Source organism: Octopus bimaculoides, chromosome 3 (genome assembly GCF_001194135.2).
Source record: "Octopus bimaculoides isolate UCB-OBI-ISO-001 chromosome 3, ASM119413v2, whole genome shotgun sequence".
NCBI classification, from domain to species: Eukaryota; Metazoa; Mollusca; class Cephalopoda; order Octopoda; family Octopodidae; genus Octopus; species Octopus bimaculoides.
In genome coordinates, this window is record NC_068983.1 from 35,745,369 (window position 1) to 35,761,526 (window position 16,158).

Below are 16,158 nucleotides of genomic sequence, written 5' to 3' on the forward strand. Positions count from 1 at the left end.
AAATAGGTAAAGAATACTGAGATGAAAGTTTAATCTATGACGTTGTATGTATCCCTTTCTCTCTCTCCCTCTTTAACTCTTACTCTCTATATTTTTATGTTGAGCGCGTGTGTAAGAATTGCGTTCCAGGTAGAAGGGATGAAATATAAAAGTTGCTAGAAACAACAGCCAAATCTCCCTTAAATCACACAAAGTAAACGAAATTTAAAAAATTTAATTACTGCACTGGAAAGTTCAGATCGAGAAAATTCCATTGATGTAAAAATTTTTACGAAAAAGTGGAAAATGTGGATTTCTATAAACATTCAAAAAGGCTTCACACAAACACACAACTTCAGATTTATATATTAAGATAGACGAGATGTCTGAACAGCTACAGATATATATATTTTGCAGTATATAATAATACAGCGTTCAAACAAAACACAGTTAATGCACTAACAATTCACAAGAACCAAGATATACACACAACCAACAGAGATATTCTTAACTAACACGTGCACAAACACATCCATCCATTGATGTGTTATAATTACCTCCCCGATTCACTATTAATGCTTAAAGAGGTAAATGACACCCAACAGTCCCTATTTTCCACAAAACTGCCCTCTGTTTCCGTCCGTCAATGAAAGTCTTTTATTATGAAACACTCGAACATGCGCCTCTAAAATACTTCACACTATCAGCTTCTCTCCTTCGTCATCAGTAGCTTTACGTGATGTCAACAGCAGACACTCACAACGTATTTAAAAACAAAAAACAAACATAAAAAAAGAAAGTCGCAGATAAAGACGTAATTGTATACAAGAAAATTTCGAAGTATTTATATATGATAATTCTCCGTTTACATGGAAACTTTCACAGCGATGAGAATATAAGGTGCGTGTGTGATTGAAAGAAAGAGAGAGAGAGTAATATGTATCTCATAACCATGACATGAAATACTCACCGACCTATTCAAAATTTTGTTTTCATTGTTGCATGGTTTGGAAACAATAAAAATAACAATCAACATAAAACTGTCTTTAGATAATGCGATGTTTATGCATATCTTTAAAATAAGTGGCGGAAAATTGGTGGAAACGAGTTTGTACGATAGCTAATTGTTTTTTATAGGATAAGATTTCATATGTAACAATAGGAAAAAGAAAAACAGTAAAACCTACAGTGTTTACTATATCTTTTAACATACAGATGTTAACACACGCAGCAAGGAGCCTAGTGAATCTATCCGATAACACTGGTTAATTCACAATATTTTGAGAGATTGGACTCAAACTGTGATCTCAGAGATATTAACAGGTACACGTAGATGAGCCATCAAGAACGTAGATGATGCGACGAAAGCATTATAGATAGATGGATCAGAGTGAGAGATGACCAGTGGGGTGAGTAGAATCTTGCTTGGACACAGGCCGAGGCTTAATTAACCTAGAACAAGGTTGTCTAGATGAAGGTGTATGCTGTAAGATCCAACGACACCAAAGACATGATGTGTCTGAGAATTACATCAGTAGACGGATGTTAACTTGTGACCGCACTAACACTGCAGAATCTTTCATCAAATTTCAGTCGACGTTGCTTGACTGAAGTATCTTTATATATCTTTGATTGAGTTACTTAAGGAACACGAATTTTCATGTCATTTCATGGGTCCGTTTATAGATAAATAATTCGTGGAATCTTGAGTGCAGGACATAAAACAGGAACAACTAAATTCCAGCTGAACAAAACATGTTAAAGTCGTTAGAACTTTTCCCTTATGGTGACAGAGTTTTGGAATAGCTGTCACTATTCTGTAGGGAAGGACAAACCCCACAAAAATTGGCGGACTGTGGGAGAGGGCAAAAACAGAAAACAAACTGAAATTTTTTTGAGGAAAAAAAAAAAAACTTTTCAGAATCGTAATTCCTGTTGCATGAATAATAGTAGGAATACTGAGAATGAAGGGACAAACCTTGCTCTTTTCCTTCTTCATTGGGTAATGATAGCTATTCCATACACTGTTCTTATAATTACTTACTTTTCAACGAAAATGTGACACCCAAAATGATGTCACTATTTGTTGCCAAAATTACATCCGTCCTCTAATCCGGCACATTCCCAAAGAAAAACGCAAAAATTACAAAGAGAAATTTACCAATTCTCTACCCACAGCACACACTAAATTCTCAATAATATATTCACTTTCGAGATCACAGAAGCTATTTTGAGCCATTTTACTTTCAAGTCAAGCCACAATGTTGTGAGACAACAATGTACGGGATTTCTTAAACTCATAAACCCAGTCTTTTACATGAGGACTATCGTGCAAGATTCTTGCTGGCTGAACTGAAACTGAATTATACAAAGTAAAAGCAACTTAGGCAACGTTTACATTGATAAGTTCTCATCATCGTAGGATGTTAAACTTTACAATCAAGAGAGAGAGAGAGCGCGCAGCGCAAACATTATGATGCACAATACGTTGTGTCGAGTGGATAGATCGTTTATTATATCAAAAGGTGACAGAGTGCCTACTCTCAGTTTCGTCCTAGGCTGTCCATAACAGTAATGAACAGACGGGGCTAAACTCAGGACAGATTCATTTGATACACACACACATACGCAAACTGACAGACAGATCTATCTATGCACGCACACACACATACAAGATGCTACGAAAGAAAATCTCACAGCTATCAACTTACATAAGGAGACTAACTGGTCCTGTTGGCCACTCAGATTAAACGAACCATACGAAGCTATTGACAGATCAATGCTACCTGACAGAACATATATGTCTGCCGATCACAACAGTCTTTCTATTTGCAGTCTTAAGGAACTTAGTATTATGATTCTATATTGCATTTAAGTAATAACTATGGTAAAAGTTGTAAATCGCCGTTTGAACTAATACAGTCATCTTCGCTCTGCAGTTCGTTAACAAGTAATGGTGTCACGATCGTTATGGAACCGACTTCCCTCAAACACACTTACACACATAAAAACATGTGCACGCACGTACACACAAAAACATATGCACGCACGTACACACACACACACACAAATAAAAACATGCATACACACACACGTCTGTATACATATGTGGGGACCGGTATGTCAAAGAATAGACCCAACGTTTTCTTTGCATGTCGTAAAAAGGGCGACTAAAAGAGATTGAGGTGGGATTTGCATTCCGACCTCGTAAAACCCTTACCAGTAACAACTACCCAAGCAGACCTATGTGTTGGAGGGTTGTCACTTGAGCAGTGCAAAGGTGTCCCCCACTTGGAGTAGGAAGGAAATCACCAACAAATGGTGAAACGTGTGTGCCTTGCGTGAAACTGGATGGACGGAAACTGGTTTTAGCCAGACTGATGGACTGTACCAGTTATACAAAGGAAAACTCTTGTCTCACTGTGTTACGCTGACTTTTCCTAAAGATTATGCTGTAATACCAAATACTTGTAGGAGTTCAGCTCGATCGATCACCTAGACCAGTGCTCCGCAACTGGTATGCCGCGACACACTAGTGTGCCACGAGACGATGTTAATAGGTGTGCCGCAGTGTAACCTGAATAGGATCTGTTCAATCTCAAGCTGCTTGAGATTGAAAAGGTGCCCTGAATATAATTTTTTCCCCGTAGTTTTAGTTATATTTTTAGTTCAGGGGTGCCGCCGAATTTTGAAAAGAATATAAGTGTACCGCAAGTGAAAAGAGGTTGCGGTGCACTGATCTAGACTATTCATCGTCGAAACCGATGAATTCTTTACTTTTAAGCGAGTATACAGTGCTCTGAGAAGAAATAATATTTTTTCCTCTCCTTTGACGTCAAGAAGTATATATAGGTCCTTGCTAATACTGACAGCCCACTAAACATCTCTTCTGTTCTCGTGTTCATCCTATTTCTTTCTGGTGATTCGTTTCATTTCACCCAGTTTGATAAAAATAAAAGAATAATATAATCTAAAATAAAGCGCAAATTAAGCTGGACATACAGGTGAGAGAGGGGCCCACTGCTGAAACTGACTGAATATGACAGAAGCAAGCAAGCAAGCACAAACAGATGAACTGGGAGCAACTTGGAAAGTGAGCACATACGCTGCGAGAAATAAGGTGAAACTGGATTTTTAAGGCGACAAGATGGCAGAATCTGTTAGCACGTCGCAAAAGAAAAAAATGCTTACACACATTTCGTCCGTCTTTACGTTCTGAGTTCTAATTCCATCGAGGTTGACTTTGCTTTTCATACTTCGGGGTCGATAAAATAATTACCAGGTGAGCACTAGGGTCGATGTAACCGACTTACCCCTCACCCAAAATCGCTGGCCTTGTGCCAAAATTTTAAACCAATATTTAATTAACTACTTCATAGCAACCCTGGGTAATTATTTTCGAAGGATACGCATATACATAAATCGAAATGTAATGTAAGGTATATATTTGTAATAAACATACAAATCGAGCTTCGCTGTAAAGAAAATGCTAACGCTATATGGCTTTTAATTTTTCGGCGGGGAGAAAAAGTGAGATTGATTTAACTAGTTTCTGGTATTCCTGGACTTTCATCAGAGAAAAAAAAAACCCCACCTCATTAGTAGCCAACAACTATCTATAAAGTATACAAATTTGGATCAAGTTAAACTGGTTCTGTCTAAAGTATACTATATATTTCAATGTTTCCGACAGGTAAAAACAGAAGAAGAAATCTTGTGTTGTGCATTATTAATTCAATAAACATTATGTCAGCTCATCTGTTATACAAATTAGACGAATCATTTTAGCTGTGTCCGTGTTTGTATACACTATAAATAGCTATAGGCTAGTAGTTTCTCCTTGGAATAAATATAAAAAAATTCTCCCTCTGATGAAGGTATAAGACAACTAGAAACTAATCTGTTTAATAAGTTGTTTTTTTTTCGGTGGAGGGGGGGGGGGAAGAATGGAAAGAAACTTGTATAATTTCAACTTGTTTACTTCTTCACAACGAGGCTAAAATTCGGTTTATCAAAAAATAAAATAGGTATTTGCATGTCTTACGCCGTATAAGCGCAGTGTGTGTGTATACACTACCTCAAGTAATATATACAACACACACACACAAAGGGACTATGAGAGATGATTTAGTAATAAAGAAAATAAGGCATTTTTTAAAAATAAACACTTGAGAAGAGAGTATGTAAGACTTTTCAAACGTTTATTTTCAAAAATGTCTACATACACATCATCATCATCATCTACTCCACTACCTGAGACAAGTTTAAAAGCTGGTCCGAATTTTATCGGACGGTAAACTGCCGTAGTTATTGTACTTGTTGCTGTTTCGATCAGTTTGCATCTCCCGTTTATTATCTTCGAGTGTCACTTTCAGTTTATTTACATCTATGCAATGCTCCGATTTATATACTATTTGGACGAATTCAGTTGCCATCGCATGTGTTTGTGTGTGTGTGTGTGTGTGTTTATTTACGCTAAATATTCGTCGGTTATATTCTTCGACCGTCTTCGGGTACATACACATTTCATCTTACACCACATACCGATCGGTATATTCTTTCAGCATCTTCCAGTGACACGATATCTACCTATATTTGAAAAAGGTGATACAACTATATATTTTTACATGTACAGTAATAAATGGTACAGTTTGATTCTAGCCGACACACACATACAAAGTCATAAAACATTTGGTTATAAAATATAAGCTGTAAAAATTTAGTGTTGATCCTTCCTATAGATTTACACAAGTTCTCACTGACGAGAAGGGTTAACCAGATTGCTGTTTTGGCCCGAGGGCAGCTCAGATCGAGTACATCTATGATCCAAGACATTCCAGTGGTGACCATCCTCTCCTTGTTTTTAAGGCAGGATATTTCGAAGACTAAATTATCCAATGAGTCATTCCCTTTTTTAAGGCACGATTAAACGGAGATTTGGCTGCTCTTTCTAAAAGCTAACATCTAGAAGTTCCATTGTTAGTAAATAAGTAGATTAGCGGATCCGAACAGGTACAATACATTTCCTCTTCTGAGGACTACTTATGGATTATAATGAAATATTTCATCAATAGGATAACTGATATGAGTGATGTTATCAATTAAAGGTGTGTTAGGGAAGAAGGAACGGCTGTAGGGTATATAATGTCAAATAAGTCAGTGTATTACTCACTGGGAGTGATTTACCTTCTATAAAGGTATAACATGTGGGGAGCGAAAATAACACGTGTTTCAAAACAGATAAGTAGGTGGGTTGCAGTAAAGGAGCTTGTTTAAGGAGAGGGGTAACAAAATCCCGAATCATATATATTTTTAAATAGTCTGGTTCACTATGAGATCTAAACGTTTTTAAAAGTTGGATGGACTGCATTATGATTCTTAATTCATTTTGCTGTCCATCCAGCATATCTACTCAAGTCTCGAGTTGTAAATGCTTTCTCTCATTGCTAACATATTCTAAGAGCTAATGCATTTACACCAGACGGTAATGCTTAAATTTCGTCAACAACCTAAAAGTGATTCAACTCGGGGACAATTTTAGTACTTCCAACAATTGTTTCTTTCCAACAGTTGTTAATTTAATTTTGAAAATAAAAAGACTAATTTTCAAATGATTTGGGTACAAATAATTAAGATTCCTCTTACCTTTTAGTTTTGAAAAAAAATATTATGGCTGACCCAACAACTGTTTAGTTAATAGAGAAAAACATTGTTCATCCGAAGCACTTCAAACATTCGCGTGCGTAAGTTTCCTTATGTATATTCGTTTAGAGATTGTTAGTAAAAACTTAAATTTGTCCCCTACTCTTACCGATTACAACAGGACTTATAACGTTCTTTTCATTATAAATAAACTCAACATAATTTCTTACAGCTATTCTTTCATGCGCGAAGTGTTGTTGTTAGCAGTCTGGGTTATCAGAAAAGAGAGAACGAATGAAAAGTTACTTATGATCACTTTTAGTTTGTTTTTTACTGACTTTTAATAAACTGTAAACACGGAATCATTGAAAAAAAAACTTTCGCTGTATCTGTAACCAAAAAAGTAGCAGAATGATACTGCAAACAATAACAATGGGAAATTCGTAATAATGATACTTACATTAGTTGCAAAAAGGGATCGCATTGTGAAGAATTTAAAATAAATAATATGTAAATATAGATTTTAAAAATATGTATATGTGTATTGCTCTCTTTGATGACCTGCCGTTAAAAGAGGCCCGATACGTGAGAGGTAGACAAAAATAAAATCAACGTGGTAAGGTAATTCCAGAAAAGAGATTCAATAACTGAAAGAACGGACAATCAGCTTGAGATACGTATTTCACTGTGTCCGGTAACATGTGTAAACTCCATCCTTAAGGTCAACAGGACATAGTGTGAGCAATTTATTATAAGATTAATAATTAGTTAAGTGAATGAAACCCCCCCAGAATAAAAAAAAAATGTCATACGAGACAAAAACCCTGACAAAACGTAGTGCTTGCTCTGTTGCTGTTGGTATAATGAAAGAAATCCTTGTCTAGAGAAATTTCAATGAGGCTAAGACGATGAGTGAGGAGGAGGGAGAACAGAGAGTATTAGTCAGAGAGTGATCGTCAACAGAAACAAAGACGGAGAGACATGAAGGGGAGGAAAAGCTGGTTGGCAGCAGTAGTAATGTTCATTACAATCAGGGCAGAAAGAGGAGAACCACCCTAGTGCAACATCACTCGCAACAACACACTCTTGAAGCTTTTCCGTCTAAGTTTAACTAGACAAATAATGACAGTCAGTATCTTTTACCCTGACCACTATGTTTACAGACGACTGTACACGTCATTATTGTATTGCTTCGGGTTCCCACCTTCCTCCTGCTAGTTATATGTGAACTTATCTTTATAGTAAGAATTACATTTCTGTTTACTAGAAAGAAACAGTCCGATCGAGAAGACAACCGTTGCGCTTTTATACATTTGACTACATCTTTTAAATTAAGACAATCAAAACATTTTCTTTTAAGACAACGAGAGTCGATAACCGTGTGCACTTCATCCTAAGTTTTAATCAATAACAGAAAGTTAAATGATTGTTTCTTTAACAATTCAGAGGTTGTAAGAGTTACAAATCACAATACTAAAAGTATATCTTCAACAAAATATCCATGTAATAAGAAAAGAAAAAAAAAATCGAACAAAAATAATGTAAATAATTAAAGGTGTAGGCATGGCTGTTGGTAAGAAGCTTACTTCCCTACAACATCGTTCTTTATTCAGTCTTACTACTGACCCGTGCCGACCGGATTTGGTTGAAATCCCATCGTGTGTGTGTGTGTGTGCCCAGCAGTTCTTGTTGCTAACTGTGAGCTATGAGGACACTCACAGCTTATCGAATTTCCTCGAAACTTCGATATGGGAAAAACCGTTTCACGTTCGACGCCAATAAACTTATTGTTCCTGGTCGCACTGTCCACTTTTTGTTTTCTGTACCTGCCACGGACTGCTTGAAGCTTACAAACTTCTTAGACTCGGATCATTGGATGTGTGTGTGTGTCTTTGTATTTGTCTCATACGACCACTTGACAACCAGTGTTGATTCGTTTACATCCCCGTAACTTAGCGGTTCGGCAAAAAAAAAAATAACACACTAAGTACCAGGTTTAAAATGAGTACAGGATCGACTTGTTCAACTAAAGCATTCACGGCAGTGATCCAGTATGGCCACAGTCGAATGACTGAAACAAGTAAAAGCTAAATGATACAAGTTTGTTTACAACACTCAGTAATTACCTTCTTAACGAAGTTTACCGTATACGTTGATATGAAGCTATTCAAAGCTGAATATCAACAGCATCAACTTCACCGAGGTCAGAGATGGACGTAAAACCTTCCTTTATGTTTGTGTGAACGACCCCCACTAAAAGAAAATGTGAGGTAGACACATGCACACACACTTCTTACTTTTACTTTTTACTTCTGGTTTTGATCACTGGACAGCGGTCATACAGAGAAACAACCTTCAAGTATTTGAAGTTGTTCACATCAATCCCAAAACTTATTTCAACTTGATACTTATTTCATTGATCTTATAATTAGTGAATGGCTCAGTTATAAGGATTCTTCCCACCCCACCATTTTTTCTTTTATACAACACCGGTTACGTTTCTTGAAACGACACCGGTTTATATATAAACACAGATACGGGAATAAAACACACACACACATATATGCACACACCTATGTATATATATATATATATATATATATATATATATATATATATATATATATACATACAAGTAAAGAACTGAAACTTTAAATTCTACTGATTCTGCATTACGAAATTTTAAGTTTCAGTTTTAATAAATGTATTTTGACAGTCTCTACATTCATTAGCGAGTAAAACTTTTTATTATTATTATTTATACTGAAGTCTTAACGCGTATATCTTTAGCGTAATATCAGAATAAAGATTGAGAGTACTATATAACTTTATAAAGGACCACTTATAATAAGCTACAACAATGAACTGAAACAACTGTACAGCCTTAAAAGAAACTCTCCCTTAATAAATGTGCGTGTGTACACACGCACACACGAGCTTCGGCCTACCAAATTCCATTCACAAGATTTCGGTCAATACACACATACATACATGCGTGCATGAATACATACACACATACATGCATGCATACATACATCCACATACATACATACATACATACGTACGTACGTACACACGCACACACACACGGCTAGCGGCAGAGAATGTGCTATCAAAGCTTCGAGGGAGGTTGCATCGTGCATGCATTTGTGGTGAGCAGACTTGATAAGGCAAGTGGTTAGACGACCCGGAAGGGCAGAGATATTTCTGGACTGATTGAAGTTGGGTTCAGAGATAAGGTGAGAAACAGATCAAGGGTGTTTGTAACGTCACTGTCTGTTAGGGCTGGAGGCTGGGGGGATGGAAGTAGTCTATATAGAGAGTAGAGAACTGCGAAAGATTCGATTTCCACATCAGTGGCATCAGCAGGAGATGTATGTGAAAACGAAGTATTACGAGCATTGAATTCACATAGGCTGATGACTTCATAGAAAGATGTCTTTGATGCTTGAAGAGATATGGTTGAATAGTTCTTGGTGACTGGAGTTTAGAGAATGCTAGAGGAAGCAGATACATTAGGAGGAGTTGGGTAGGGAGACTTGGAGACAAAGTAACTTGAAGTCTTTGTTGCCGAGTTCAGATAGGTTAATAGTCTGGACAGCAAAGACGGACTTTAGATAAGGATCCAGAAATTTGTCTTTAAGCAGATTTGAATGCATTTATTTAGTAAGAGTTGATGTGCAAAAGTCTAAGAAGAATCACATTCCTTGGAAGAAGAGGTAGAATTGTCCAGTAAGCTTACTTCTCCTTTTTGACATCTAGGGAAATAACAAGAAGGCATTAGCATATTATAAAGTCACTATAATCCCTTCTTTGTCTGTAGTATACGTGTAACACACTGATCTCTGCTAAAGGTACTTATGGTGAGTCAGATAGAGGAGTTGATCTGAGCAGTGTAATGTAATAACCACCTGTACATATATGAAATTCATGTCTTGACTGAAATACATTAATACATATATTATAACTAATAAACTGAATATACATAAATGTCCTGTTGCAGAACCTCACCTATTTCCAAGTAAGGTAATATTTCGCCATGGCCAGACATATTCTCACAGAACATTGGAAATAACTAAGGCATTCATTTACAACTACCAAATGATGTTAAGATAAGGAGACACAAGCATCATCATCATCATTTAACATCTGCTTTCCATGCTGGTGTGGGTTGGACAGTTTGACAGAAGCTGGTTAGGCAGAAGACTGCACCAGGCTTCAGTGTCTGTTTCGGCATGGTTTTTATGGCTGGATACCCTTCCTAACACCACCCACCTTGCAGAGTGGACCAAGAGCTTTTTACATGGCACCAGCACCAGTGAGGTCAGTTTTTACATGGTTTTTACAGCTGGATGCCCTTCCAAATGCCAACCACTTGACAGTATGGACTGGATGCTTTTTACATGGCACCAGCACTGGCAGTGTCACCAAGTAACCTGTAAGACAAAGATCCTTTGAGAGTGGTGGTGGTAGTGGTGGGGGCATTGGAGGAGGTGACTTTATGCCAGGTGATGAAAGGTTAGAGTATGACAGAGACAGAAACAGGTGTCTTGTAGTGAAAGAGATACATAGTTACTCGATATATAAATATGAAAGAACAATATTACTCCTACAAATAATAACGTTAGTGGTCGTGAGTGTATTTATACACACACACACACACACACACACACAGGTTTCTTTCAGTTTCCCTGTCAAATCCATTCACAAAGCTTTGGTCAGCTCAGGGATATTGTAGAGGACACTTGACCAAGGTGCCATGCAGTGGGACTGGACTCAAAACCACATGTGCAAGTCTGAAGCAAAAAAAAACAATCCTAATTACAGAAAGCAGGAGAAAAAAATCCCTACATCCTTTATGTGTACTGTGGAATTGATGTGTACTGTGGACGAGTCTATCTGTCAATGCAAATGTGTGGGTAAATGTTCATATATTATTTCTTTATTGCCCACAAGGGGCTAAACAAAGAGGGGACAAACCAGGACAAAGGGATTAAGTCGATTACATCGACCCCAGTGCGTAACTGGTACTTAATTTATCGACCCCGAAAGGATTAAAGGCAAAGTCGACCTCGGCGGAATTTGAACTCAGAACGTAACGGCAGACTAAGCATTTCGCCCGGCGTGCTAACGTTTCTGCCAGCTCGCCACCTTCATAAATGTAAATGTTCATATATATTATCACCACTGACAGAGCACAAAATACTCTGCCTTTTATGAAATAGCAGTAATACAAATCACTATATTTAGATTAGACAGCAAATGTCTAAAATGTTGATGGACCTAGAAACTTTACTGTTCCAAACAAACTGAAAATTCATAAGAAAATATAAAAGAAAGAAGAAAAAAAACTTCATAAAGAATGTTACAACTTGAACACAGTTGGCTTTCAAAACAACATGTTTAAAAGAAAAGCTCCTCACTCCACATATAAAAAATATGTAAAGAATGTATATAAGTATGATGTGTGAGTTTGGTAGAATAGAAGAAACTGAATTCAATAAATGAATGCATATTCTTTTTTATGCTTTATTTTTAATCTTTTCTATTATCTTTTTGACTTGAAATTTTCTAACTTTCAGCTGATCAAAAAAAATGATTATATAAATAGAAGGTGGTATCAAAAAATTCCCAGCATAGTTCTGTAGCACACCAACAGATGGCAGCACATGAGGCAGTGTGCCAAGTCACATCGCTTTATTTACTTTGTAAGTTGTGATATTTGTGTTTTTGCGACCACATGTATGTTGTAGTCTGTGATTTTTGTCATGGACAGGAATGAAGAGCCAACATGAAATTTTGCGTTAAACTTGGGAAGTCTGTTACAGAGACATTGAGCATGCTTCAGCGAACTTATGGCGATGAGGCAATGGATCGCATGCAATGCTTCGAGTGGCACCATCACTTCAAAAGCAGAAAAATGTCCCTGGAAGACAATGAGCAATCTGAAAGACCTACCACAAGTGTCACCTCCAGAAATGAGGAGAAAATTGATTAGCTTGTGCATGAGGATCGTCTGAGGACAATCAATGATGTGTTGAAGTGTTTGAGGGAGGACATTCATACAAAGCAACCAGACCAGTGGAGTACGAAGAATTGGATTCTTCATGACGACAATGCACCCATCACCGAGCTCTCCTAACTCATGAGTTTCTCACCAAAAACCCTATTCACCAGATTTTGCACCTGTAAGCTTCCATCTCCTCTCCAAGATGAAAATGTAGATCAAAGGTTGCCATTTTAACACTGCTGTTGAGCTCCAGAGCACATCATCGAGGATCTTTGACTCGCTTACAGAAAATGACTTCCAGGTCAGATTCCAAAAGTGGCAGGAATGCTGGGATCAATATATTGCAGTGCAAGGTGACTATTTCAAAGGAGATGATGTTAAAACTTATGAGAATATTCTCATCTAAAATGGAGATGAGTACCAACATTCTCATGTGGCAAGCTTAATAATTGTTAAGAGATTCTGCTTTACATGAAACCATTGGTAGCCTTGTGAACCCACAAATAAAGGATATTTATCCACCAATGCAGTGATGACTCCAAGCAATATCTATTGTTCAACTCCTGCCACATCAGACACACCAGAATGAATATCCCCTTCAACCTAGCAAAAAAAATATGCAAGCACCAGAGACACACTACTACATGAACTAAAAGATACACTCATCACCAGGAACTACCCACCTTATATGCTTTTAATGTGCCTTACAACTCAACATTCACAAACTCAGACATCCCAAATTAAAGAAGGATTTACAACCAAAAGCCCTACCATATATCTCCACACACAGCCCTCTTAACAATGAAGCCTTTGACACCATCCTTCAAAACATTCCCCTGCTAAAAAAGGACCACAGAATGAACTTAATCCTCCAAACACACACCATCATAAAAAGCAAGAGACAACCCAAATCTATGAAAAGTCTCCTAACACAAAACAGAATACGCTCAACAACACAGAAGCCGTCAGTAAAAAAATGCGGAAGCCCCAACTGTGAGATATGCGTCAATTTAATTGAGCGATCAGAGTTCTCCTTCAAACAGGGACAATGCTTCACAGTGAAAAGCAGCTTCTCATATGCTTCGGAGAACCTGATATATGCACTAACCTGCTCTGGGTTTCAAGAGCAATACATAGGCCAAACAAAAAACAGTTTACGTCAAAGGATGGCTCTGCACAGATCCCAGACCAAAATTCCCAAAAACAGAAAAATAGCATTCAGCCAACACATTGACATTTGCGCCAATAACAAAAATCCAAGCTTCAGAATTTTTCCTCTCTACCAATTCAGGGACGATACAACCTGTAGCCAACGAATTAGAAAAGAGACTCATTTTATTACAAAATACAGCCCCCTTTTGAACGCATCTACAACAAACGACATATCCACCATGGCCTTAGAATAACAGAAACACACATGCAAATATTAAAAATGATACATTCAAGAGATACACAAGAATGCATTAAAAAAAACAGTCCCAATCACTACTATAACCCACAACAAGCCACTTTTAGGTCACTTGACCATTTAACATCCTACTGCTATCATACTGCCTGCATCCTTTATTATTCTCTCTTCTCTTTCCCCTTTTTCTTCGTCCTCTCCACCACCTCCTTCTTTACTTTACTAGTGTTGCTGTTTAGAATAACAACTATGCAAATATTATAAACAATACATTCAAAAGAGATATTTCAAGAATTCAATCACTACTACCATTCACAAGTCACTTTCAGGGCACTTGACCATTTAACATCCTACTACTATCATGGCACTCCCGCATTCTTCTTCTTTGCCAAGAATTCACAATGACCTCGAACCCACAAGAGTAAACAAGAGACACAGAGACTGGCAGAAACAAGGAAAATGCCCCTTGTATTTGAATACAATGCAAATATTCTTTTAACTTTTCCAAAATTTAATTGTTTCCCATACTTGAAGTTGAAAAAGTCTCAATGACTGAAACCGGTACTGAAATGTTTTTTATAAAATTATGTTATCGTTTTCTATCTTGACTTTTTTTCCCATATATATATATATATATATATATATATATATATATGAGAGAAAGTTAAGGCATTTATACAAATATATGTTTTATATATGAATATGCAAGCTCTTTGATTATATATGCTATGTGTGTAGACAGACAGATAGATAGATAGATAGATAGATAGATAGATAGATAGATAGATAGATCAGTGTTTTTGGTTCACACTGTGTTATGTATGCATAAATATATTGTTGAATTAATGACAAGCTGTCAAAGGCACAAAATATACAAATTGCCCTAATTCATGACTGCTTCACAGGCTGTTGATCTATACCATTGATTGAGGAAAGAAGTGGAGTATGTCTTTGCAGAGCAGTCAACAAACCATGAAATGGTACCTTGAAGGACTCATTCCTTCCCACTTTTTATTTTTTCTGTATATCAATGGTATAAAAGGAATATGTTTACATTTTTATTCAACCCACAGTGAGGCTTTATATTTAAACTTTATTTCAGTTCTTAGTTACATGGTTATATATAAATATGGAGAGAGTATCAAAGTGCATGAGTTTTTATATATGAAATGTATATTTGTATATATGTATATCTTAACAAGCATCTATATAATTTATAAAAGAGAGAGAGAGAGAGAGAGAGAGAGAGAGAGAGAAGTTGTAAAAGAACATTCTCAACTGTTTTTAATCAATATTATATAAGAACTGATATATGTCTGACCTTATAATTTAAGAAAATATTCTGAAAGTAAGATCTTTGTAAACTTTAAAAACTTTTTATACAGAAGATTTAAATCTTTATAACCATAGTTGCATCATCGAATATGTAGTTTCTACAGGTATTGCGGTTTGAGTAGTTGAATATTTCATTACTCACATTAGAAGACCTGTCTATTTTAAGCTGACCTACAATGGAATATAGATACATATGTTAATAAAAGCATTTCTGATTCCACTACTGAAATGGCATATCAGAACTAATTCAAACAGTTAGTTGGCATTGTCTTTATGTTATGTGATGTTCATGTCTCTGTAGATCAGGGGTTGCCAAAGGGTGCCTGAGGGACCCCCTAACGGTTGGCGAGGAATTACAGGGGGTCAATGATAACCAAGGGGTCGACATGTGAAAGACCAACTCACCCAGATGAACTGCTTGAAATACTTGGTCAGTGCCATGCTCATCCCTCACATTGATGTTGTCAGTTTCAATAAAAGATATTCCAGCATTATGATGCATTTTTCACATTTTCTAATCATGAAAACAATTTCATAAAAATTGAAAGTTTAATACTGTATACTCATACATATAGTTTTAAATGTAAAAAGTGAGTCATCTTCAATAGAATTTCTAAATTTGTCGTACATATATATTTTAGCTAACATTTTAATTGCCAGCATCAGTACCTGGTGTGCATTTAAGATATGGTACAGTAGGGTAGGGTATTAAGATATTTTAAATGAGGGTGATCAAAGCAGAAGGAAAAATGGCTAAAGGGGGTCGATGCAGAAGGAGAAGTGGCTA

General features: G+C 36.6%; 1 protein-coding gene across 8 annotated transcripts in view; it reads right to left on the reverse strand.

The window, feature by feature from the left end:
* Positions 1–16,158, reverse strand: part of LOC106877319 (tyrosine-protein kinase CSK) — a 342,382-nt gene that overhangs the window by 123,398 nt on the left and 202,826 nt on the right. Inside the window, exon 1 of one of the 8 annotated variants that reach the window (XM_014926207.2) lies at positions 7,082–7,511. The exons of the other annotated variants lie outside the window; for them this stretch is intronic. Coding sequence (XP_014781693.1) covers positions 7,082–7,105 — 24 coding nt within the window. The 5' untranslated portion in view covers positions 7,106–7,511. Of the gene's footprint in view, positions 1–7,081; positions 7,512–16,158 lie in introns of those variants that run through there. 8 annotated transcript variants of the gene reach the window in all.